This window comes from Arachis hypogaea, chromosome 1, assembly GCF_003086295.3.
Source record: "Arachis hypogaea cultivar Tifrunner chromosome 1, arahy.Tifrunner.gnm2.J5K5, whole genome shotgun sequence".
In the NCBI taxonomy this organism is placed as follows: Eukaryota; Viridiplantae; Streptophyta; class Magnoliopsida; order Fabales; family Fabaceae; genus Arachis; species Arachis hypogaea.
In genome coordinates, this window is record NC_092036.1 from 101,873,241 (window position 1) to 101,897,376 (window position 24,136).

The 24,136-nt window shown below is 34.7% G+C and overlaps 5 protein-coding genes, 1 non-coding gene and 1 pseudogene across 9 annotated transcripts; 3 read left to right on the forward strand and 4 right to left on the reverse strand.

The window, feature by feature from the left end:
• Positions 1–20: 20 nt before the first annotated feature.
• On the reverse strand, positions 21–1,591 carry LOC112704123 (uncharacterized). The gene is made up of 3 exons (XM_025755667.2): positions 1,348–1,591; positions 1,009–1,133; positions 21–588 (listed from the first exon to the last, which is right to left on the reverse strand). The coding sequence occupies exons 1-3, from the start codon at positions 1,496–1,498 to the stop codon at positions 298–300; spliced, it is 567 nt and encodes a 188-aa protein (XP_025611452.1). The 5' UTR covers positions 1,499–1,591; the 3' UTR covers positions 21–297.
• A 1,161-nt stretch (positions 1,592–2,752) lies between these two features.
• Positions 2,753–7,616, reverse strand: LOC112704131 (uncharacterized). 2 transcript variants are annotated; one of them, XM_072207825.1, is made up of 5 exons: positions 7,279–7,415; positions 7,000–7,053; positions 6,643–6,725; positions 5,462–6,286; positions 2,753–5,148 (listed from the first exon to the last, which is right to left on the reverse strand). In XM_072207825.1, the coding sequence occupies exons 4-5, from the start codon at positions 5,834–5,836 to the stop codon at positions 3,274–3,276; spliced, it is 2,250 nt and encodes a 749-aa protein (XP_072063926.1). In that variant the 5' UTR covers positions 5,837–6,286; positions 6,643–6,725; positions 7,000–7,053; positions 7,279–7,415; the 3' UTR covers positions 2,753–3,273. The 2 variants fall into 2 exon arrangements, with proteins under 2 accessions (XP_072063926.1, XP_025611457.1); XM_025755672.2 differs by lacking the exon at positions 6,643–6,725 and having other exon boundaries at positions 7,279–7,616.
• Positions 7,617–13,483: 5,867 nt separating this feature from the next.
• LOC112704233 (COMPASS-like H3K4 histone methylase component WDR5A) lies at positions 13,484–16,273 on the reverse strand. Of its 3 annotated transcripts, none has more exons than XM_025755705.2 (3): positions 16,048–16,273; positions 14,805–15,523; positions 13,484–14,181 (listed from the first exon to the last, which is right to left on the reverse strand). In XM_025755705.2, exons 2-3 carry the CDS (start codon positions 15,474–15,476, stop codon positions 13,888–13,890), a joined length of 966 nt encoding a protein of 321 aa, XP_025611490.1. In that variant the 5' UTR covers positions 15,477–15,523; positions 16,048–16,273; the 3' UTR covers positions 13,484–13,887. The 3 variants fall into 3 exon arrangements, with proteins under 3 accessions (XP_025611490.1, XP_025611489.1, XP_025611491.1); XM_025755704.2 differs by having other exon boundaries at positions 14,805–15,648; XM_025755706.3 differs by having other exon boundaries at positions 14,805–15,530; positions 16,048–16,258.
• A 39-nt stretch (positions 16,274–16,312) lies between these two features.
• Positions 16,313–16,385, reverse strand: TRNAF-GAA (transfer RNA phenylalanine (anticodon GAA)). Its single transcript has one exon. It is a non-coding gene; the product is annotated as a tRNA-Phe (tRNA).
• A 72-nt stretch (positions 16,386–16,457) lies between these two features.
• Positions 16,458–17,768, forward strand: LOC112704166 (uncharacterized). The gene has a single exon (XM_025755695.3). It carries the CDS (start codon positions 16,498–16,500, stop codon positions 17,638–17,640), a length of 1,143 nt encoding a protein of 380 aa, XP_025611480.2. The 5' UTR covers positions 16,458–16,497; the 3' UTR covers positions 17,641–17,768.
• A 284-nt stretch (positions 17,769–18,052) lies between these two features.
• On the forward strand, positions 18,053–23,851 carry LOC112704269 (cullin-1-like; annotated as a pseudogene).
• On the forward strand, positions 23,008–23,851 carry LOC112704285 (cullin-1). Its single transcript, XM_025755707.3, has 2 exons — positions 23,008–23,142; positions 23,225–23,851. The coding sequence occupies exons 1-2, from the start codon at positions 23,008–23,010 to the stop codon at positions 23,576–23,578; spliced, it is 489 nt and encodes a 162-aa protein (XP_025611492.1). The 3' UTR covers positions 23,579–23,851.
• Positions 23,852–24,136: the final 285 nt, after the last annotated feature.

Genomic DNA, 24,136 nt, shown 5'->3' on the forward strand with positions numbered 1-24,136 from the left:
TAATGCTACTAACCTGTGAGTAAAAAGAAAGAAATCTAACCATATATTTCAGGTAACTCTCCTATAAGAAATTACATTACAAGTACAGTATCTTACAGAGTAAGATAGCTTAAGCTGCTGCTGTTAAGACTTTAGAGCTTTGAATGAAAAAAATGTTGCCACTAAAACTTGGTAGCATAGAAGAAAGAACAAAGAACATTGTTGGTCATACCAAACCCTTATTGAAACTCATCCTCCCACAAATGCACTCAAAGCTATCCCCTGTCAAACAAACCTGTTAGCTATGCTTGTAGAGCTTTATCTTGATGATTTGTTTTTTTCTTGGTTGCTATTTTCCGGAGGGAGTGACAGGAACTGGAAGATCCTCTGAATCTGCACGGCTTCAATCCGGAACTTTTCAGCAATCTTGTGGACGTCCATTGGTCCTCTGTGATCTTCATCCCTGCCCTCATGCAAGAGGAAGATATGGCGCAACTGAGCCACATTCAAATTGCCTGTAGGAACAGGCCTTTCTTCATACCTACCAGAATCCGGTTTTGTATCTCGCAACTTTGGCATAGGCCTCTTAGATTTCTCTACCACAAAAGCCTGTAAAAACATTATCATCAGCATGATGAGGCTGCCACACAATAAATTTTGCAGCAATGAGCAATGCTTAGATCATTCAAGCTGTGTTATTCACTATGAACTCGGTAAATTTTAGAGTACTAAGTGCCTTAACAAACTTGGTAGATTCAAATGAAGACTCAAACAAACTAGAATCTGACTATGTCAAGAGTAAGAATGAACCCAAGCTCAATAGGGAGAACTGAGTAACAGTTCATAGAGAAGAATCAATGAATCAAAACTCAATGATAACAATTCACTAATAAACCAATCACTATGAAGCTATTCCTATTTATACTCTTAATTTTGTATTTCTGTATCATACGCAATGTTAATTCCATTGTTGATGATGAAGCAGTATTAACAAGTTTTGCATGGAATTAAAATGGAAAAGAAACTGACCTCACCCATTTCGGGTTTCCCCCCAGGTTTTGCAGTAATTCTACCAAGCATTTGACCAAGCATGGCATCGTATTTTGGATCTCTTTCTTCCAGAACATTCTCCAAGTTAACTTTAGAGCCACCATCTTAAACGAACACAACCACCACCAATGCCATCAAACAACCCCATTTAGGGATCACAAATTCACAGTTCGCAGAGTCAAAATCCACAATTAAAAAGAAAAAAGGTAAAAAAAAATAATAACTGCTGAATACAGAGCACCTTGTATGGTTTCTAAGTAAGAAACAAAACTAAAGGAGCTAAATTTCTGGGAACCGCAAATCTTTAAAGTAACTTACCGGCGTTTAGTGTGTCCTGCGGTTGTGCGGTGGCCTTGGAAACATCCACCTTCCGTGGCGGCGGTGGATCGACGACCTTCTTAGGTTTGGGAATATCGGCTTCGGAGGAAGCTCGTATTCTTCCAGATGCTCGACGAAATGCCTGACCCATCTCTCACCCTCTCACCGCTTCAAATGCACTTTCCTTTATGTCTCGCCTCTTAAACCTTCCTATTGCGACTATTTGTTTAATTTATTTATACTTATTTTATGAATTTTATTATTCAGTATGAATAAGTTAGTTTTTTATTTAAATAAAATAAATTACTCATTTATTCAAATAAATCGTAATACACAATTTTAAACATTTAATTGTGTTTTCTATGAAAAAAACGAATATAAAAATTACAATGTTTACGTTGATGTTGCCAATTAAAGTTGAGCAATTTTTTTCTTCCACATTTTTTCCAGTAAAAATGAGCATAGGAGAGAGAAAATTAATAAATTATTATCATCCCCTCTTTATTTGCACATAATTCAATTGACAATGATAACAATCATTTTTTCTCTCCTCTCTTTTTTTTTGTCTATTTTCGTTGGCAGCAATAACAAAAATGCAAAAAAAATTATTCACCTTTTTTTAATTTTTGTTTTCACCTTTTTTTGTCAGCGATAACACAACTAAAATACACAAATTGATAAATTTATGTATTTTAATTTAAATTGGTAAATAAAAAAGTCTAAATAAGTTTACAATGTTAAAAATTTTACAGTACTTAGTTTTTAGAGATAAATAATTTTGGTAATTTGGTAAACTGATTTTACGAGAAGGGGGAGATAAAAAAAAATGTAGTAATGAATTCCGCTACGAAAGTATGTGACAAGTGACAAGTGGCTCCGTTGTTGAGGGAACAACAACGATGGAGACATTCATTATTACACAAAACTCAACTTACAACTACAAGTAGCACACAATATCTGGTTGAAATGTGCAATCCAATTAATCCTCCTTACACTTGGAAGCGACACAATTTATTATGTTTGTGACCGAAAGTTAGTTGGGGAACGGAAACATTAAAAATAAATAAATAAATAAAGAGCAGATCATAAAGGACAAATTAAACGAACAAGTGTCGCAAAAGCACAATAGAAAACTAACGGTTGTTTTGAAACAGTGTGTCAAATAAGATAGTGCACAAAATTTTCTGGATAAGGTAAACAATTCAGCTCCTGATGATAGTCTCAACTCTCAAATAATGTAATAGGAACTTGGATTAGGACTGCACAAAAAGGTTGAAGAAAATGTATCTACTCAATGTGTAAGGAAAAGTATATTTATCTATGTAAAATACCCCTTTCATTCCCTCCAATCCATTATTGGAATCCAAGAGGGGAAGGCAAATCACTAGTAACAAGAGGCAAGTAATTGTGAATGAGAATCACTTCATATATGCATGTATAATGAATATTTGGAGTAATCATTCAGGAGGACACACCCAAAGAGGGGAAAAGCCTTCTGAAAACCACTCCATTTTCCTTCATTCTGTCCTCATTTGACAGAATTGGCAAGGTTAAACATGTAACTATAATGAACAAAAGAGAAGAAAAAGAAGGAAACTAGAATCATAATGTGCATTGTCTTGCAGTGTGTATTGACAGGTGGGAACACAGCATAGAACTTCAACTCCAGAGACTTGAAAGAAAGCACTTTCTCAGATCTTGTTTGAGTGCAAAGAGACCTGAGGGATCTCTATGTCTCTCTTTGCAGTTAATGGTAACATTCCCCATGGAAATTCTTCACATCTCTAAAGCTGTAAAACTGAAACCTTCCTTCTGATGTTTGACCCCACCAAACTGGCAACAATAATCAATCATCCAGGGCACAAAATCAAGGAAGTATTATTCTCCATTGTCAGTCATAAAAGAAGCTTGGACACTCGGTTCCTTTTATCCTTCAGTAGACTTGAAGTCTGTACATAACACATTGCTGTTACTGCTGCTGTTATCGTTACCATTACCATTATAGACAACATTTGCTTTTTCATCTTTTTCAAGACCTGTGACACCACTGCCAGAACCTGCCGCTTTGCGACGTCGGGGAGGTCTGGAACTGTCTTGGTGGTAATCCCGACGACTTCGCTTCTCCTTTCTGTCAAGATATCCAAATGCTAAAGCTTCCAGCACCTTTGCTGTGGGAGGGCGGTTTCTTGTGCTCTGTCTCCTGGTTTGTATGTCAGGCTGATGGTAAGAGTGATCCACAGGTTTGGAGACTGTTGCTACACTGAGCTCTTCTAATTCCTTGCTTGTGTTCTTTTGCTGCACGTCAGAAGCTTCATTCTCAGAAGTTTCATCGCCTTGAACTTCAGGCGCAACAGGTAAATTAAGGTCAATTAGAGTCCGCAGCAGAGGTTTCTCATGTCGATCCTTGGTACCTGAAGAACTAGTAGCAGGAATAGCTTCTGTGCTGATAATTGAGCTGGAATTTGACACTGGACCTGCTAGTGTCTCATTCCCCTGGGTTGGAAGACCAAATAATGAGTTACTTTCCTGAGGTGGAATTTTAATTGAAGGAACATTCTCACAAAGTCCAGAGTTATAAGCATGATCACTGGCCTTCTCTTGTTTTACAGCTGGAGTGAAAAATAAACCGGCAGTTACATTCGCACTTTGTTTCGGGGTGTCAGGATAGAAACTAGCCTCCTCTTGTTTTACTCTGGGAACTATAAACAAACTAGCTGTGTTGACATTTTTCTTTGGACGGCTACACGCAGTTAATCTCCGCCGTCTTTTTGCAGCGGGGACTAAATCTATTTTGTTGTCAGATATCATTCTCTGTAGCGATTGGCACTTCATACCATCTCTTCTCTGTGTGTTATTGGGTAAGTCTGTCTTCTGGTCCTTGGAGGCAGCAGATAGAGCAGTAGAATCCATGCTGCTTATCGAAAGCTCCCCTTTAGAAGGATTGCTTTCTACACCATGCAAGTCCGAAGAAATTCCGCCTCCAGCCTTCTTCCTATCATAGTACATGGTGTTGACAGATTCCGATTCATTTGTTTGTTCCTCTGAAGTATCTGAATCATTTTCAAAAGCAGAACTTCTTAAAACTTCAAATGGTAAGCTTCTCACTTCTCTCACCATTTTCATCTTTTCTCTAACCAGACTTGTGTCTACAACAGTAAATTTCATTCCATCCATGCTGCGGTTTGGAGGTTTTACCTTGAGATAGCAATGGCGTGGCTGATCAGGGGAATTCTCCCTGTCTAATTTTGTTTCTTCACACCACCCATTCCCATCCCTCTCAGTGCAACCATTATCTGCAACTTTCTCAAGTTCAATTAGCTCAGGATCAGAAGCAACTTTACCCAAGACATCACTGACAGAATCAAAATAGTGATTTCCCTTCACTAGTTTCCTTGAAAACTTTTTGACTCCAGGGACAAGGAAGACCAGAGCATTCTTGGACGAAACAGCATAATTGTAACAACTTGGCTGCTCAGAGTGCCATCCCCTTGCAAGTAAACGAGGCCAAACAGCTTCCCAAAATAGATCACTGGTCCGAGCCTTGCTTAATCTGAAATCACCAGTTAGAAAGCTTATTATTTCCCCAGATGTAAGCATTGAACATGCTTTGCCAACTGGTATTTCTGGGCGAAGAGGAAGTCCCTGAGTGGACTTCATAGAATCTACAGCGAGACCTGTTAGATCTTCCTTCCCTTTACCAATTCCTACTGCCTCAACGAGAACTTTGAGCCCCACTAAGGCCTTTAAAGTTAAAACATAATCTTCTAGAAGTATTTTCCCCTCTACAAATGTCTTTGACACCTACCAAGTAATTCAATTTGAATATAATTATAAGACATTCCTAGTAAATATAATATAATTATAAATTAAGAGGCAGCAAACTCATCAAGATGGCTTTCATACAACTACTGAGGTTCATTAGATAAAGACTTTCCAAGTCGGTATAAGTGATCTACTACAAATTTTTTCGAAAGAAATTATGGCTTTGAAAGTAAACCCAATCCTCAACAGAAATAACATCTTTGCTATCAAACTAATGTTTCACTGAGGAATAAACAACTGATAGATCTCATCCATGACAGTGAAGAAATGAGGTAAAAACATAAATCAGTACCTCATGTAATTTATTGCGGCATTCATCTGATATGTTGGGTAACAAACGAGACAAAAGTTCTTGTTGCCTTGGTCCTGTGAAAATCTTTTGCCCAAAAATGCATTTTCTGCTTCTCATTTTCCTGCAACCAGACCATCTTTGATATCTGTCAGACTTGTAAAATTTCCCATAATAGAATGACAATATATCACCCATCTTCTTATTGCCAATGAATTTCTTCACTTGAACAAGATTCTTCCCAAATATATATAATCCAAGGATAAAACTGCTCTCTTCAATTTCATTCCAGGTGTCACTTGCAGCCCCCGGAACCAGACGAAGGTCTTTCACTCCGTGCTTCGTCTCTTGCTTAACATTGGGATTTCCCAATTCCATTCTATCCACCAATGTGCTGTCAGTCACCTCGAGCTTCGGATTCAGTTTTTCATAGTCCGGACCACCCTGAGTCTCTTTGACGCATTCAAGTTTTGAAGATTCAATTTTCTTGCCAACTCCAGTTGATGACTTGCATGCATTTTTCAGATGATCATGATTATAGTTTCCAACTTCATTTGTAAGCCGAATCAATGGGATGGGTAATCCTACTCGAAATGCATGGAGAGCACTAACTGTGCTTTCTGCCTCATGTGAATTCTTTTGTAACCAGGAATAATCAGAATTTGATATCAGTGATGGAATCTCGACCTGGTACTCCTGGCCCACTCGAGGAAACACATCTGGATCACCGAAATTGTCATAATCATCAGAAAATTCTGGAGTAAGTGATTGCTCATCTGCCTGCTCATCTACACAATTCACAAGTTTATTCACTTGCACCTCATCCACCTGCAACAAAATTTGAACACAAATCTCATCGACATATATATGTATACATATTTTTCTTGAAAAAAAAAAAAGAAAGAGAATTGGTCAAGATAAAGTAAATTAAACACCAGCATTTAAGAATGAAACTTGAACTAATTCAGCTCAAGCAGAGTCTCCAATTTTTCATTTTTTATTTCTTAACTATATATACATGAATCTCATACCAACCAAACCACCTCTACATCATAATAATAAACCGTAATAAGGAGTAGAGATGTTATATTAATTTATGACAAGCAAGCAGAAGCTGAGATAAATGAACCAGATCCGTTTCATGAAGTAAGATACGAAAGGAGAGGAAAAGTTGAAGACTTTACACAAATGCATGAGAACCCATTAGCTACATTACTCTTGAATGCCGAAAGCAACACAATCTCTACGAAACCACCAACACTCAAAGCTGAAACACGACCTCAGCAAGGCACAAGTAGAAGAACACGACATAAAAATATTATATATATTTTTATATATATTAAATAAAAAAAAAGAAAGAAGCAGCAAGAAAAAGACAAGCAGAGGCACAGGTTCCACAGTGAGAAATCCAATATGATCCAAGAAAATTCGAGTTATTATTTACTACGATAAGAGAGCAGCAGCAAGTACATTAAGAAAGACCGTACAACGAGATAGAGAGAGATAGAGAGAGAAGATTGGGAGTTAGCGGAAGCGGTTACCTCCATGGAAGAAGCAGCAGCAGCAGTCGGTGAGACCCACATGAAGAAACGAAGCTGCAAAAACGGGTCGTGGTGGTTACGCACCGATTGGCCAAGTTGCAGATTGGAAATAAAGAAAACGTGAAGAAAGCATAGTTTTTGATGATGAACCAAAAATAATAACAACACACAGAAAAAAACACTAATCTATACATATTATTATTATTATTATTATTATATTATAATAAAATACGAAGTCGTGCACACAAAGTAGAGAGAGAAAGAGAGTGGTGGTGGTACCTGCGTTAACAAAGAAGAAGAGGTTTCATGGCTACGAAGAAGGTTGAATTGAAGATGACTGTGTTCTCTCACCAAACCAAACACCTTCTTCTTCTTCTTCTTCTCCTCCTCACGCACGCTGATTGATATGCACACACAACACAGAAAATAGAGATATATTATATATATATTAATATGAATAATATTATAGAATAATAAAAAATAGTAGTACGAGTTTGGAGAGAGAAAGGGGTCGGGACGCGCTTATGGCGCGTGAGAAACGGAGTGACACGTGGCAATGGAGATTCCGATTCCAATCATAGAGAGTGTGGTGAGTGAGAGTGAGAAGAGGAGATCCTACTGCGTGAAATTGCTTCGCCGTTGCCATTTGTAGTTCTCATCCCTCCCACTTCTCAACCTTTGTTAATTTTTTGGTGAAATTTTAGTTAGGTCAATTTTACGTGAAATTAATAATTAAAAATTATTACATAAAAATTTAATGAAATTAGTCAAATTATTTAATAATTTTTAATTATTAATTTTATATTATATTTAAATTTTTATTTTTTTAAAAGAAGAATAAAATTTAAATTTAAAATTTTTAGACAAAAATAAAAAATTATACCATTTAAACTATAATTTATTGACTCAAATTTTATTAATTGTTGTCTCTTTTTTATTATAATATTCTATTCAATATATGCTTACATATATAAACGTTTAGTAACAAATTTTTTAATTTTATAAATAAATACATTATAATTGTAATTTAATTATATATAATTTTAACTACTTAAATTTTGTAAAAATATTATTATATATTTTAACTAGTGTTTTTAGGAGGATATATTTAAAATATTTGTCAGTAAAATGGAAATGTATAAAGTAAGATTTTATTTTCTTGTAATGTGTACAGTGTGTCAGGAAACTCAACTCAAGACATTAGTTAATAGGTAAGCGTTGAACATATTTTCAAATCTTCATTAACGATATATTAATAATTACATACTTCATCCGAGAGAGATAATAACTAATCCCAACTAGCAACTGGATCTGGTAGTCTTATCCTTTTAAACGGTTTGATCCATCAAAATCTTGTTTTTCCTTAAAAAAAACACACAAATAAATTCCTAACATTTTGTTCTACAAATATTTAAATTTTTGAAGATTAAAAAATATATTTAAATTTTTTATTTTTTTAAAATGTTAACATCTAATTTTTTTTATCCATCCAAGTTTGTAAAACATAACGAAAATATATACGTGGATGTCGTTCTTCAAACATAACCGTTATGATATTTTACATGTAAAGTGTAAAAAGATAACGAGATAAAAGAAAGAAAAAATATAGATAGATAATAAAAATATTAAATAATGTGAATAATAGATATATTAAATGTTTATTTAGATAAAATATTTTAATTTTTTTAAAAGAATCAAGCATAAGAAACGTTAAATAATGCTGTATGTAATTAATTTTCATAAGTTTCAAAATATTATGTTTAGAAAAAACAATTGTTAGTTATACTATTAAGCATATGACTTGAATACAATAATTAGATTATATCTTCGTCCACAAAATATTGTATTTCAATTTTTAAGACAATTTAACATTATTTTTAACAGAGTAAAAACGGGAATCTAATATTTATTTCCCTATAAATAAAATTTAAAATCCCATATTTTAAAATTTAAATATCTTAATTTTTACTGAAAGTTTCTAGATTTGAAATTCTTTTAATTAATTACTCAAATAATTCACCTAATTAAACATAGTTTAAACTTTAAACCTAAAGCCCCACAGCCCACAGTGTCATACCCCTTACATGTAGCGCGTTTACGTGGCCATAATTGGGACGTCTAATGAATTCACCAAAATACCCCTCACCAGTTTTGCCTATAGAAGAAAACACATGAAATAAATAAATAAATAAATTAGCAGCAGAATATGGATATTAATCTATTATAGTATATCTACTATATACGAATACGATCGGGAGATGGAGCTTTCATTATTATTTTTGCGTTATTATAAGGTGAGAATTATCTACTTCTACTCCACGTGAGGCTTCTCAATTTATTTTTATTTTGATATATTAATTCTTCAAATAATATGTGTACATAATTACATATCAATTATTCTACCTCTCAAACTCTATTATTTCAGATGTAAAAGATATACTCTCAAAGTTAATCTCTATGTATATTAACTTTCCGAAGATATAAAATTTTGTTAAAAGATTCACGTGATGATATATATCAAATAAATCCAATATTCTTTCTAGAATAAAACTTGAGATATATTTGATGTCGCCTGTGGCTTATATAATAAGAGCCAAATTGATATCACATCTTTAACTTCCAAGGAACTATTAAATATAAAAAAAAAAAAATTAAGAACCAGCAATGTGAAACCACAACAACAACCTATTTAATATCTAAAAATATTTCAAGGAACAAAGTTCATAATTACTCCGTTCCAATATTTAATGCTCACGCTTATTATTTAAAAAATTATGATATAGGAAAATTTAGTTGCATAGAATAAAATAAGGTGAGTTCTATGGTGTAGAAAGAAAAAAATTTCTACAGCTATAGATATGTGTTGGCTCATTAGAGAGTTTGACAAGTGTTTAAAGAAGGAGACAAAATTTATACTCTTTGTAGGAATGATATAAAAAAATTCTCTTTTTTATATAGAATTTAAGTAAGTAATTATTTTCATTATGACTAATTATGTTGACATAATAATAGACCTCATCATAAATTGAATTTCTGTTTTATTATTGTTCGAAAAATAACGACTCAGTTTAAGCTATTAACCATTTAATCTAAACTTATTTTTTATTTACAAAATATATAGTAAATTATTTTATATGGCAATATTGTTTAAAAATAAAGGGTTGTATGATATCTAATAAAAAAAATATTTGTGTCATAAGTTTTATATTATTAAATTGTCTTAAAAGTATGTTTACCATCACAAAATTTAAAAATTGTAAATAACAATATAATAAATAATATTTTTTATTGTTAACTTTTAATTTAATTAAACGTATTTAGTGAATTTAGATGCTAGCAAAAATTAGTGTAATTTATTTTATTTTAATAATAAAAAGATCATTAAGTATGTATTGCTCATAATATAAAAAAAAATTAATTACAAATGGATATTGTTAGTATGACTAATTATGTAATATGTGAGTCATATTTCTGGAATACATTACAATTGTATTTTGGCTTACAATATAACACAATGAATATATTTTTTATTTGGAGCTTATTTATTCCATTGATTTTTATAATTTTATAAAATTTTTAATTAAGTTTTTATATTTTTTTTTAATTGAGTCTTTGCTCTAAAGTTTTTTTAATTGAGTCTCTATACGGTAAAAAAGGACCTAATTAAAAAAATTAATGCAAAAACCAAATTAAAAAAATATAAAGACCTAATTAAAAATTTTGCAAAATTATAGAAACCAACAAAATAATTAAATTTTTATTTGGATTTAACAAAGTTTACTATAATAGTAATAACAATAATAAATATGGATTAAAAATAAAAATAATAAGTTAGTTTATTAAAAGATTAAAATGATTCAAAGTTCAAACAAAATAAAATATATAAACTGAAGCCTTTTATTGTAGTTGTTAAAGATCGATAAAAAAATAATTTTGTGGTGAGGTTTATCATCTTACTAAATTTAATTTTAATTAGTATAATTAGTCAATCAAAATTTTGACCTAACCACTTGTAGAAAAAACAAGGCCTTTGTACTTCTCCTGCAAAGAGTACAGATTTTGTCCCCCTTTAAACACTTGTCAAGCTCTCCAATAAACCAACACATATCTATAGGTATAGAAATTTTTTTCTTTCTACACCATAAAACTCACCATAAAATAATCCTTACATTGTTAGTATACTTCTTTTGAGTTGAATATATCTTAATGAGAATTTTAGAAAAATGACTTTAAGTATACCTTTTTTTTTTGGGTTAATAACGCGGACAAACGTCTAAAAAAACTACACAATAATATTATCATCAACTTACTTTTTATATCCATTATTTAAATAGTCTATACATCTAAATCCTTTTGTTAACTAAATTTAACTAAATTAATCTAATATAATAAAAATTAATTATGATCATTATTATTTTAAATTTTATTGTTTAATTTAGTTGGAATTAATTTATAAAAAAATTAAAAATATAACATTACTCATAAAAAATAATTAATAATGCTCTTCATGGAAATTCGCTCTTCTGTTAATAAAATTTTAATACAAAAGTCACATGGTTGAACGCTTGAACTCAGTTTATAGTTTTTACACGTCCCGCCCTTCTTTGAAGAAAAATAAATAACACGTCAAATAATAATAATAATACAGCGTCCCTAATAAAAAGAAGCATATTATTGTAATATATATGGCTTACTATATTTATAAAAAATGGAAAATGAAAATTTTCAAAATAATTAAATTTGATATATTGTATCAAAATTTACTCCTATTTTACTTAATGAGTGAAAAACGTATATAATGAATTATATAATTAAAAAACATAATGGAGATTAACTTTTACATAAACTATACATGTTCAAGTAATAAAATTCAAAATATTATAAAATCACGCCAGATTGCCAAGTGATAATAGAAGTGGTAATTATCTATTAAGATGTTGCAATTTTTTAAAACTTATTGGATAACAATATGAAGTTGTTTTTATTCTGTTAATGTATAAAAATTTGTACCTCCAAACTCTTTTTTCTTTTTACTTCATGATGAGTTATTTGAAATTTATTTATTTTTCATTAATGTTTAATGAATTTAAATAAGTTTCTTGGTCTTAAAATTGTACAAGTGTTTTCTTAGCTTAAGCTTTGATTAACAAGTACAATAGAAAAATAAATGGCACATTTTGACATGTAAACGTAGTCATTATGATTGTGCAAAACTTGGTTAGGTTTGGCAGCTAAAGAAAAGTCTTAGTAATTTTCAGAGTGGTACAATCAACAATAGGCCCACTCCATTCATTGGTAGGCATCCATGCACAGAACGGTTTGTTTATATCACTGCCTCCAACACTATCTATTCTCTCTCTCTTTAGTGTTTAATCTTTACACAAAAAGACATAAAAATAAGGGAAAAAATGGCTAATTTTTTTAGTTATGGAAGTTTAAAATGTGTTATGCTCAATTATGAAAAAAATTGTGTGTTTTTTTATAGATATAGAGATAATTTTTTTTAAATTGAAATTTACAAATCGGAGGCTCAATTTTGTTTTTGGAAACAAAATTTAGGGTCAGATTTGGGGTAATAGAGAAATTTGAGCCTTAAATTTGTATGAGCTGAAAATTTTTTTAAAGGATAAATAAACTGGTGGGTCAGTTTTGTAGAAAAAAAAAATGAGTCAGATTTGTGGTATAACAAAAAAAATTAAAATACACAAAACTGTGCCTCAGTTTTGTGATTATCTATACAAAAAAAAACACACCACTTCTCCACATTATTTAAAAACACCACCACAATCTCAATAATAAAAATAAAAAGTGAAAAAAATAGGTCCTTAATTTTTTAATTTAAAGATATAAGTTTCTGATTAATTGAACAAACAATTTTTTTTAACTTTTTAAAATATGAGACTTTTAAATTTTTTCGTCCATCACTTATTTATCTTTGATATAAAAAGTCAGGATCTATTTGTCATTTACTCTAAAAATAAACATAAGGTCCAAAAACATAAAGGATATAAACAGATTTCTTTGATATAATGATATCAATATGAAATTTGTAATGTAAGAAACAAAAATGATAATATCAAACATGCACTTCCATAAAAAAAGAAAAAATGCACGTGACAAAAACAAATATGCGATAAAATATTTTGAGCTAAAGAGACTGAGGTTGTGACTGATTTTAGCTTTGGTATGTGTGTTTTCATTATTAAAAAAAAAGAAAAAATAATCAAATAAAACCAATTCGGGACCATCAAGAACCAATGTATGGAAGCTATTATAAATGGCACATTTTAGCAACAGTATATGTATCATGTTTGTTTGATTCAAACCAATGGATATCACAATTGACTTAGATACATCTATTTAGTTAAATGTATTGTGAAGTAAAACTTAGAAAACTTGATTTTTATTTATTTATTTACACAAACACTTTTTTTGTTTAAATTTTCTAAAACTGAATCATACATAATAATCCCAACTAATAAAGTAGGATAAACAGCTTTTCATTTCTCTTCATATTGTCACCACCAGAACAGCAAGTTGCAAGAACCTTAATGAGTTAGTGGTGGCTACTGCCGTGGGATTAATCCATTAGGGTAGACATTCGAGTTTTGTCTATTTACATCCGAAACTTATCTTAAGACCCAACTTCCATATTTAATAAACAAGAAAATGATAGGGACACCCAACTAATTGAACCTACCATCCAAATTACCCTTAAAGAGTGACTTCCGTGACGATACAATGGTTGAAACTTGAAATGAAATCATTCTTTAATACAATAGTGAACTCTACTGCAACATGACCTAAGGGTTTCATCACAAGTCACTTTCTCCTAAACTCAACTTTCACTAATCCATTGAACGATAGCCTGAAGTCCTCATCACAAGATTAGTCTTTCTGTTGGGTCCAGATCTTCACAGTTTTGTCATTGCCAAGAGCACCGGAAGCGATCATGTTCTCCATCGGGTGACACGAGACGGATACAACAGTATCAGAATGGCCTTCCAATTTCTGCACTATTTTCCTTGTCTGCAGTTCCCACAAGTATATACAATTATCTTCTGAGCCACCAACAACATACTTCCCATTTGTTATAGAAAACGCGGATGAAAGGCAATATTTTGAGTTAACATGACCGGTGTAGGTCTTCAGAAACTTGCCAGTAGAATAGTTCCAAAGCCTCTGCAAGGAGAGAAGAATTGAATGAAGCACAAAAAAGATTAATAAACTGAACAAGTCAGTTTTAGCCAACTGAGCTAACATCCAAGGCACATTGGCTAGTACCTAGTCCTCAATTAAGAAGAAGAAAAATAAAAGGAAAAACTAATAAGTTTGTGGCACACCATTACACACACACACACACACACACACACACACACACACACACACACACACACACACACACACACACACACACACACACACACACACATATATATATATATATATATATATATATATTAGCAACAAGTTAGAAGCCATTAGAGAAACTTATCATGATAAGCAATCCATTAGAATTTTGAAAGACTAGAGTAATGAGTGCATTCACTAGTTAAACATAAGTACTTACCATCTCATTCATCATTCCTCAAGTCCCAAAAAACTAGTTAAACTTTATATATGCTTTTTCTTCCTAAGACCAAATATGCATACTACAATTAATCAATAAGAGACACAGCATTCTCGAAAAGCTCAGGCTGAAAATCTGAAATTGAAAAACCCAACGGCATTCAAGATCAAAACTAACACTATTCTTCTATAATCTTGAGGAAAATAATAAAAGAATGAACAGAATTGAAAATTACCAAAGTGTTGTCCAACGTGCCAACGAGGATGAACTTGCCATTAGGGGAGAACTTGACAAAGGAAACAGGAGGGTTCTCATCGTCAATGAGAGTCTTCATACAGTGGCCAGTGGAGGCATCCCAAATCCTACAGAGCCCATCGTAGCTACTAGAAACAATAAGAGAACCGTCGCGGTTGAAATCGACCGCGGTGACAGGGTCAGAATGTGCTGGAAGGACCTTAAGACACTTACCGGACTTAACGTCCCAAACCCTAACAGTCTCATCGAAGGAACCAGAAACAATGATGTTCGATTGGGGGTTGAAGTTAACACAGAAGATGTAGTTGGTGTGGCCATGGAGGGTTTTGATGAGGGAGCCGGTGGGTACATCCCAGAGGCGGAGGGTCTTGTCATCGGAGGCGGAGACCAAGAATCGAGAGTCTGAGGAGAAGGCCAGATCGGAGACGCCCTGCTCATGGCCCTCATACTCCTGCATCGGCGACAGAGTGCGGCTGCCGGACTCAGAGTCTGAGTTGGTGAAGGCGTAAGTGCGGAGGGTCTTGTCCGCTGACGACGATGCCAGGAGACGGCCATTGGAGGAGAACTTGACGGCGGAGATGGCGCGCTTGTGGCCAGTTAGGGTTTGTGACAGGGTGTATGGCTTGAACGATTCCGATGGCTCCGTCGTCATTTTACTCTCGGTCTGTGGATTGTTCCTCTAATAAAAACTTGAGGGTTCTGTTTTCTAAGAGTGAGGCGTGTTGGTATTAAGCATAAAGTGAAATTAACAACATTTAAACTTTGCACACAATTACTTTCAAGTTGACGTAGTAGCGATCAATCACATATCATTCAGTGTTTCCCTGTATTCAAAGGTATTAACTATTAACACAGACGGAAATGATAATTGCCTGGTTTCTGACATAGTTACGAAAATGTCAGTAACACGATGATTATGCGAGTTCATATTTCAATACACAATTTGTTTCATTTTGTGATTAAATTACAAGTATTCATTTAGGCAATGAGCACAAAATTTATCATCAAGAAACTTTAACAAAATCTAACAACAGGAAAGGGAAAAAAAGCAAGAACAAGCCAGTAACAATTTATCATCAACCAGTAAGCCCGTAACAGAGTTAATCAGCCCAAAACAAGCAAGAACAAGGCAGTAACAGAGTTAAAATTTATCATCAAGCAGTGTGCAGAGCCAATCAACCAAGAAAAAGCACCGAGCACTGACTGAGCATCCGAGGCATTACCTTCGGCGAGGGCAGTGACCAGAGATTTGAGGGAGAGCGACGGACCACGGGGGACGGGAAGCTGGCAGCGAACACTGGTAAGCTGGCGGCGACGGTGAGACCAGCAGCGGCGCAGTGGAGGCTAGGGTTTTCAAGGAAGAATGGGGAAGAGCTCTGAGTGAGGGGAAGCCTGAGAGGGGGAGAAACTGGTTTCTGATTTCTCTTTTGATCTTCTCTATTCTATTCTGATTTTTGAAGGATAAAATAAAATTAACTAATAAAAAAATGCGGTGAGCGTGGATCGAACACGCGACCTTCAGATCTTCAGTCTGACGCTCTCCCAACTGAGCTATCCCCGCATTTGATATCTTTAAAAATACAACAGATAATAATATATATTACATAAAATTAAGCTTTTATTTAAAATATACGAACCTCACGACGGAGCTGCCGCACACAATCTCCGTTGCAATGTTTCATTCTAAGCATCACTCTCTTACAAGAGCTCTTCTCTTCTTCCTCGGCCACACCCCCCCTCTTCCATCGCCATCCACAAAATCTTACCTTCTTCTTCTTCGGCCACAAGCACGCCGCCACTCAACCACCTCCACTCCCGATGACCACCACTCTTTCACTGTCTCCTACCTCACCACCAAGTGCGGCTTCTCCCATGAAGATGCTCTCAGAGCGAACAAGCGCGTTCGCTTTGACACCCCCGTCAAGCCAGATTCCGTCATCTCCTTCTTCGAAGCCCACGGTTTCTCCCTCTCCCAAATCACCACCATCATGTGCAAGATTCCCGTGGTACTCACACGCGACCCCATCAAAGCGATCTTGCCAAAGTTTCAATTTTTGGCATCCAAAGGTGCTTCTCCCTCTGAAATTGTACTCATGACCACAAAGAGTCCCGGCTTCCTGCTTCGAAGCCTTAACCATATAGTATCCTTCTACGAATTGGTAAGGAGGTTCTCTCCCTCTGATCTTAAATCCGCTGCTTATCTAACTAGATGCCAATCCCTTTCTGATGTTCGTGTGGCTCAAAATGTGAAAATGCTGCTTGATGAAGGGTTGACCAATGCCAACATTCACCATTTGCTTAGAACTAGGCCTTCTTTGCTGTCCTCTGCTGATTTGAAGAAAACAGTTGAAGAAGTGAAGCAATTGGGGTTTGATCCTTCACAGTCTTATTTCAGTGTAGTGTTGCTGACCAAAAGGGTCATAACTAAGTCCCAGTGGGATGCTAAAGTTGATGTCCTTAAAAAATGGGGCTGGTCCGAACAAGATTTTTCGGAGGCCTATAGGAGGCACCCTCAATTCATGCTACGTTCCAAGGACAAACTCAATGCAGTGATGAGCTTTTGGATCAGTAATCTCGGCTGGGATTCTTCGGCGCTTCGCATTAGACCGGTGCTTTTTGGATACAGTTTGGAGAAGAGGCTTATTCCTAGAGCTAAGGTTATCAAATATCTTCTCTCCAATGGTTTGATGAAGAAGAATGCTAGCATAATCACACCATTGTATTTGACCGAGGAGCTGTTCCTCAAGAAGTGTGTCACATGTTTTGAGGAGAAAGATAGGTCTCGCCTATTAACACTATATCAGGGAGGATGTTAGCATTTTTGAGTTAGTCAACTCTTGATGCCAAATTTTGTGTTAAGCAATCTTTTGTTTCTTCATGTCACTTTAGTCCATGATTGGATTTCTACTAATTTGATTGAACCGTCTCATTTGCTTGGCTGAAAGCTTTTTAGATTTTACTCATAGATCTTACCTGAATCAGTTACTTGATTGTTAATAAGTAATTACTCAAGGGGTATAAATGGTTTTGTGCTCAGAGATAACTTTGTGCACCATGCTTGTTTGTTGGTTTTGTTGTGTATTCTTGTTCAAAGAAGTAGACTTGTTCAAAGGAATTACGGAGTTGAATGTTGTTTGAATTCCTAACAAAATTTGCCTGTACAAAACCAGAGCAAGCAGTTTTTTTCAGCCATAGTAAATTGACATGGCCCCCACGCCCTTCCGCCCTCAAAAAAGTAAATACATTTAGGAACATATTTATAGAAATTTCAAAACTGGCAGGTGGAAGGTGGCAGCTAAGAAATTATTGAGCGTAGGTGTTTCCTTGCAATATGGTGTGTGGATACAAATGAAAGTCCAAAGATTTTAGTCAACTCCGAGTCTTGCAATATGGTGTGTAGATATAAATCAAAGACTTAAGTCAACTCTGATTAATGTCAAGGTGAGTGTTGTGAGTCTGTGCCCTGTGACTCCGACAGGGCCCTGTCGGAGTTACTCTTCTCGTCTTTCTTTATCTTCTTCCTTCATATCAAGGTTTGCTCTTTCTATTTAATACCAAATGGAATTTCATTGAGCAAATGCCCTCACCATTTGTTCTTTGCAGGTTTTGTTTCAAATTCACAGCTTGCCATCTTCATCTTCATGTCGACGAGTGAGTGGAGGATCATCCACCTGGAGCAGGGATGGGATTTCATGCAGAAGGGCATCACCAAGCTCAAGATAATTCTAGAAGAAGGCTTGCCTGAACCTCACTTCAGCTCCGAGGACTACATGATGCTTTACACGTAAACCATCTATTCCCTCTTCTTGATGCATATCTTTCACTTTTTTCAATTTCATCCACGGTGGATTTGGCTCTGTGTATTTGTTTCAAATGTTTAATAAAAAAAAATAAAGAAGGTAGAAGAATGCATAGCCCTTGGACATTTAAAACAATAAAAAAGACCCTATTTTTAAACTGAAACTTTAAAAAAATTCATAAAAAAGAAGATACGTGAAGTTGAAGAGCAAGTGAACCAAGATTAAATTTGTGTATGGAAGATTATGAAAGCAACTTTTTTTCTGTATGAGATTGAAGGTACTTTAGAAAGTTCTTTTGTCCTAAATTGAATTGATGATGAGTGTAGAAAACTTTGAGGGAAAATATAAATATAGATGTGGAAGGAAATTAGGATTCGAAGGAGAAATTAGGATTTGGAGGGAAAATTAGGATTTAATATAAATTGTAATTATTACTTATGGTATAGGATATTTTTGGTAAAGAAAATAATTAAAAACTTTTTTTAAGATGTATCTTAACATGTTTAAAACTTAATAAAAGTACTTTGTTCAAAAAGAAAGAATTATTTTTTTTTTTTAACAAGAAAAGCTAATCCAACAAAACACTTATTTTTACCATCCTTGTATAATGATATGCAGAACCATCTATTATCATGTGCACCCAAAGGCCTCCTCATGACTATTCCCAACAACTCTATGACAAGTACAAGGAGGTATTTGAAGAGTACATCCAATCAACGGTGAGTATAACTGTATAACATTGTCATTTGAGATTGTTTCCGGTTGGTCATCATTAATTGCTTATAAGGGTTAGGTAGGTGACTAGGTGCTGTATATTGGTATTGATTGTGATCACCGGCATAATTTGAATGGTTTAGTCTCTGTCTAAACTCTAAAGCTCCAGGGACTGATGGAGAATTTGTATCATGTAGACATAGGTCTCATGGTCTCATGTAATTTGAGCTGAGGTGGAATGAAAAGTGGAATCGAATCCTAGAAGAGAAGTTTCTTTTCTCTTTTATATCTGATCCTAATTAATTTAAAATCTAATTTCTAAAATTAAAATAATATCTTTTCCTATTTTAAAATTTAAATTTAAATCAGAATTAGTTAAAGCAATCAACACGTCTTCAATTGATGGATGGGGACCACTTGGCTTCACTAGGATCCACGCCTAACTTGGGCTTGGCAGCATGAACCAATCTTGTGTGTTGTTGTTGTGCAGTGCGCGCGTAGCATAGGAATCAAAATTTGCATGCGACGCGTGTGCGTCAGGCATGCGCACGCGTGTGTGGTCTGAGAACGAGAGGGACACATACGCGTCAGGATGCGTACGCGTGAGTCGATTGGTGCCTCTCACACGATGCCAGCGCCAGGTCATCACAACTTTCTGTTCAAAACATATTTACGCCGATTCCCTGATGCACGCGTGCGCGTCCTAAATGCTTACGCGTGGGGTGCCAAAACTGCAAGTGACGCGCACGCGTGGGCTTGCTCGTGCGCAAGGCACTCTTCCAGCACACCCCCCGCAGAACTCTCTGTTCAATCCAAATATTATTCGCATTTGACCTCTGTAGCTCGAGTTATTTAGGTTTGAGTGCAGAGAGGTCAGGATTGACAGCATCATTTGCCTTCTTCTCTTTTTCTGCGAAAACTCCATCAAATTCATCCGAATGCTACCTAAAATAAATAGAATTGCATACAAATCAAAGTAGCATCCATAATGGCTAAAAGATACTTAATTCTTGATTAAACTCAACAAATTAAATGCAAATTCACTAGGAAAAATAGGAAAGATGCTCACGCATCAGGTCTCATGGTAGTTCTAAGAGTGAGTGGTTTGGTCATTGTTATTGATTCTAGGAAGCAAACCTGGATGACAAATGCTTTGGCCACAGCAGCCACAGTACAAATCACATATTATAGTTAGATAGTGGAGGGTAATAAGCTGAGAGTGAGAGGATGCCATTGACTGGCATCTGCTCATGAATCTTGCCCAAGAACAAGTTGTAGGTAGCGGAACTGCGGAAGTGAATCAAGTGATGCTGCAGTGGGAAAATACGAGGATGATATATACTAGGCTAGAGAGACGAGTGAAAGCATTGCAAAGAAGGAAATACATGGAATGAAGTTAATGCTTAAATTTCACAATATTAAAAAGATATGGAACCAAAGAGATGGATTGGAAAAATAATTTTTCCCTACCTCTTGTTTGGTTGATCAATGAGAGCGGAAAGGGGAATGTAAGGTCTGTAATTGGTAACTAGTTTAACCTATCATTGTAACTGATTATAAGGAAATGCTAAAGTCTTAAAATTTAATAAACTGAACAAGAGATCGGTTCACTTATTTTTCTTGAGGCCAGTGTAAACAAAAATACCAATAGTTTGTCCTCTCGTCATCAAGATGGGTGTGTATATTTGGTAGGGGGTGTATGAGGTAAGGATTTTTATTTGGATTAGTGTAGTTGCCTGAGCTTCCAGCTCAAAATACACTAGTATCGATGCAATTCAGAAGGTGATATATTTTATAGTGATTTTGTTTCGTTTTGTTGTATAACCTACTAATCTTTCATCAAGATAGGTGATATATTTTATAGTGTGATTGAGTTTCCTTTTTTGATGGATGGGGTGTAAAACCTGACATTTTAATTGTAAATATGTCCACATGATTTCAGTATTTATGATGGTTGTATCTTGTATTACTTTTTTTTTTTTTTCGTGCTTCTTTTCAAATAAGTAACTTCTTTCCCCTTTGGTTCAGGTATTACCATCTTTGAGAGAGAAGCATGATGAATTTATGTTGATAGAACTTGTAAAGAGGTGGGCAAACCATAAAATTATGGTTAGGTGGCTTTCTCGTTTCTTTCATTTTTTGGATTGCCACTTTATTGCCCGGAGGTCACTCCCACGCCTTAATGAAGTTGGCTTAACTTGCTTCCGTGATTTGGTAATGTTACGACAAACCTTACATAGTGTTATGTTAATTCTTTCAATTAGCTACTCTTCTCCATGTTACTAATATAGACAAGTTCTGTATTGCTACTATATATTAGACATTTTTCCTATTATTGCCATTCCATTTTTACCTAAAGTAATAAATTTTGTGTTTATTATTTACAGGTTTACAAGGAGCTAAATGGGAAAGTTAGAGATGCAGTTATTTCTATTGTAGGTTTTTCTTCCTTGTTATGTTAGATTTAAGTGTTTACAAATTTAGATAACTAACCCTTATCTGTTTAAAGATTGATTAAGAACGTGAAGGAGAGCAGATTGATCGGACTTTATTAAAGAATGTATTATACGTATTTGTTGAAATTGGGATGGGGAAAATGGATCACTATGAGAATGATTTTGAATCTGCAATGCTTAAAGACACCTCTGCTTATTACTCTCAAAAGGCTTCTAATTGGATCCTAGAAGATTCTTGTCCTGATTACATGCTCAAGGTGTGGTTTCTCAGTTGTTCTTGCAGTAACTTGGTTTCTCATTTACATTACTGCCTGATCTGCATTTGTTGTTATGTCTTTTATAACAGGCTGAGGAGTGCTTAAAACGGGAGAAAGATAGAGTTGCTCAGTATTTGCACTTCAGTAGCGAGCCAAAGTTGTTAGAGGTTTATTCTTGGCCTTTTTCATGCTATTTCAGCAATGTGGTCTTCACCCATGTTGAGTGTAGTATTGCCAGGCAACTAAAAGAAAGAGTGGGTGGTGACAAAAAGAGTTTAATTTTGATGCAATCACAGTATAAAATGTGGTCTTCACATATTGTAGTTTCTGAACATTTCTCTTGGTTTTATTTTTTCCTTTTCGGAATATCGTTCTAGAAAGTTCAACATGAGCTGCTATCCATGTACGCAAACCAACTCCTCCAGAAAGAGCACTCTGGATGTCATGCTTTGCTTAGAGATGGCAAGGTACTCTTGAAATTCTTCTAATTTGTTATGGTTACGATTTTTCTTTTAGTAATTTTATGCGAGTATAATGTTGTCATATTTTTCCTTAAATGTGTAGGTTGAAGATCTGTCACGGATGTTCAGGCTATTTTCTAAAGTACCTGAAGGCTTAGATGCTGTTTCCAGTATATTTAAGCAGGTTGGTGACTTGGTGGTAGTGAACCTATTGCATTGCTATGCCAATCAAAATTGGGCTTTTCTTGCTAACTTGCTTATAAAACTTTTTCGTTTTACATTTTCCAGCATGTTTTCACTGAAGGTATGGTATTGGTTAAGCAGGCTGAAGATGCAGCTAGTACCAAAAGGTTCTGTTACTGAACTTGTTAATATTTTGGTTTTGCTTGTTATTGGTTGAGTTTATTTTGTGTATTGCCTGTTTTCCTAACCTGTTAAATGCAAATCTCTACAGGCAGATAAAAAGGATATTGTTTGTCTGAAAAGTTTGAATTTATGAATATAATTGCAATTGTGGAAACTGAAGCTGGTCTGGTTGTTCAGGATTTTGTCCGGAAAGTGATTGAGCTGCATGACAAGTACCTGTCATATGTAAATGACTGTTTCCAGAATCATACTCTCTTCCACAGGGTATTGATCAGAGATTGACTTTACTTACAATTGTTATGGTAGATTGATATGTGCATATAAATCTGGAAGTGTTAAAATATAGGCTCTGATGGAGTCTTTTGAGGTCTTTCACAATAAAGGTGTTGGTGGGAGCTGGAGCGCTGAACTGCTTGCCACATTCTCTGATGACAACATTCTTAGAGCTAGTAGGTCTTGTTTAAAGATTGTGAAGGAAGTGGAAGTGAACCAATTAGGGTATTGTTCTTTGAGGGATGCCAAAGCCAACTCTGCCGAGACTGCCAACGCCGAGCTCACCACGGAGGCCAAACTGGAATCAGTGAAGGCGGATAACCAGAAACTGAGGGATCTGGTCAAGTTGGCCAACCAGGAGGAGGCCTTGGCAGATAAGAGCAAGGCTGGAGTTGGAGGTCAAGACGCTCAGGGAGCAGAAACTTAAGCTTGAGAAAGTTGGTTTGGGTGCCCTTCCGGCCAAGCAGTTGCCAACTTGAAAGCCCAAATTCAACTGCTGGTGTCCGACTTCGACCCTGGGAAGCTTGTCATTCAGCGGACAAAATTGAATGAAATTAAACGTTAGAGGTATTCTTAAAGAAAATCACAAACATTAAGTAGAAAAAAATATATTTTACCCTTTGTGTGTCATATATCCTTAAGACTTTGGGATGATCCCAACAAGAAATTATGAATGCAAAGCTTAGTATGTTTGGATTAACGTTTGCAACTGAATGTTAATATGAATGTACTTCTTGTAAAATTATTTTTGACTAAAATCAGATTAATGTCAATGTGGTTTGTACTTAAACATTTTTTGTCAAACATGATTTTTAAAACATGAATACTTTTTGGATGATGTTATCTAAAATTTCACTTAAATGCAAAATTACTAAAAAGGAAGTAAAAGCTTAAGATTTAACTGATCACTTTTCAGTCTAACGCTCTCCCAACTGAGGTATCCCCGCATTTGTAGTTAAACATTTTAACAAAACAAATAATAATA

Coding starts and splice junctions, on each gene's coding strand:
- LOC112704123 (XM_025755667.2), bottom strand. CDS start 1,498: ATGGGTCAGGCATTTCGTCGAGCATCTGGAAGAATACGAGCTTCCTCC. Junction 1,134..1,347: donor GCAGGACACACTAAACGCCG/GTAAGTTACTTT, acceptor TGTTCGTTTAAG/ATGGTGGCTCTAAAGTTAAC. Junction 589..1,008: donor GGAAACCCGAAATGGGTGAG/GTCAGTTTCTTT, acceptor ATGTTTTTACAG/GCTTTTGTGGTAGAGAAATC.
- LOC112704131 (XM_025755672.2), bottom strand. CDS start 7,041: ATGTGGGTCTCACCGACTGCTGCTGCTGCTTCTTCCATGGAG. Junction 6,287..6,999: donor CTGCTGCTTCTTCCATGGAG/GTAACCGCTTCC, acceptor ATTTTGTTGCAG/GTGGATGAGGTGCAAGTGAA. Junction 5,149..5,461: donor GCCGCAATAAATTACATGAG/GTACTGATTTAT, acceptor ATTACTTGGTAG/GTGTCAAAGACATTTGTAGA.
- LOC112704233 (XM_025755705.2), bottom strand. CDS start 15,476: ATGACGACGGAGCCATCGGAATCGTTCAAGCCATACACCCTGTCACAA. Junction 14,182..14,804: donor GCACGTTGGACAACACTTTG/GTAATTTTCAAT, acceptor CTCTCCTTGCAG/AGGCTTTGGAACTATTCTAC.
- LOC112704166 (XM_025755695.3), top strand. CDS start 16,498: ATGTTTCATTCTAAGCATCACTCTCTTACAAGAGCTCTTCTCTTCTTC.
- LOC112704285 (XM_025755707.3), top strand. CDS start 23,008: ATGAATATAATTGCAATTGTGGAAACTGAAGCTGGTCTGGTTGTTCAG. Junction 23,143..23,224: donor ATCATACTCTCTTCCACAGG/GTATTGATCAGA, acceptor GTTAAAATATAG/GCTCTGATGGAGTCTTTTGA.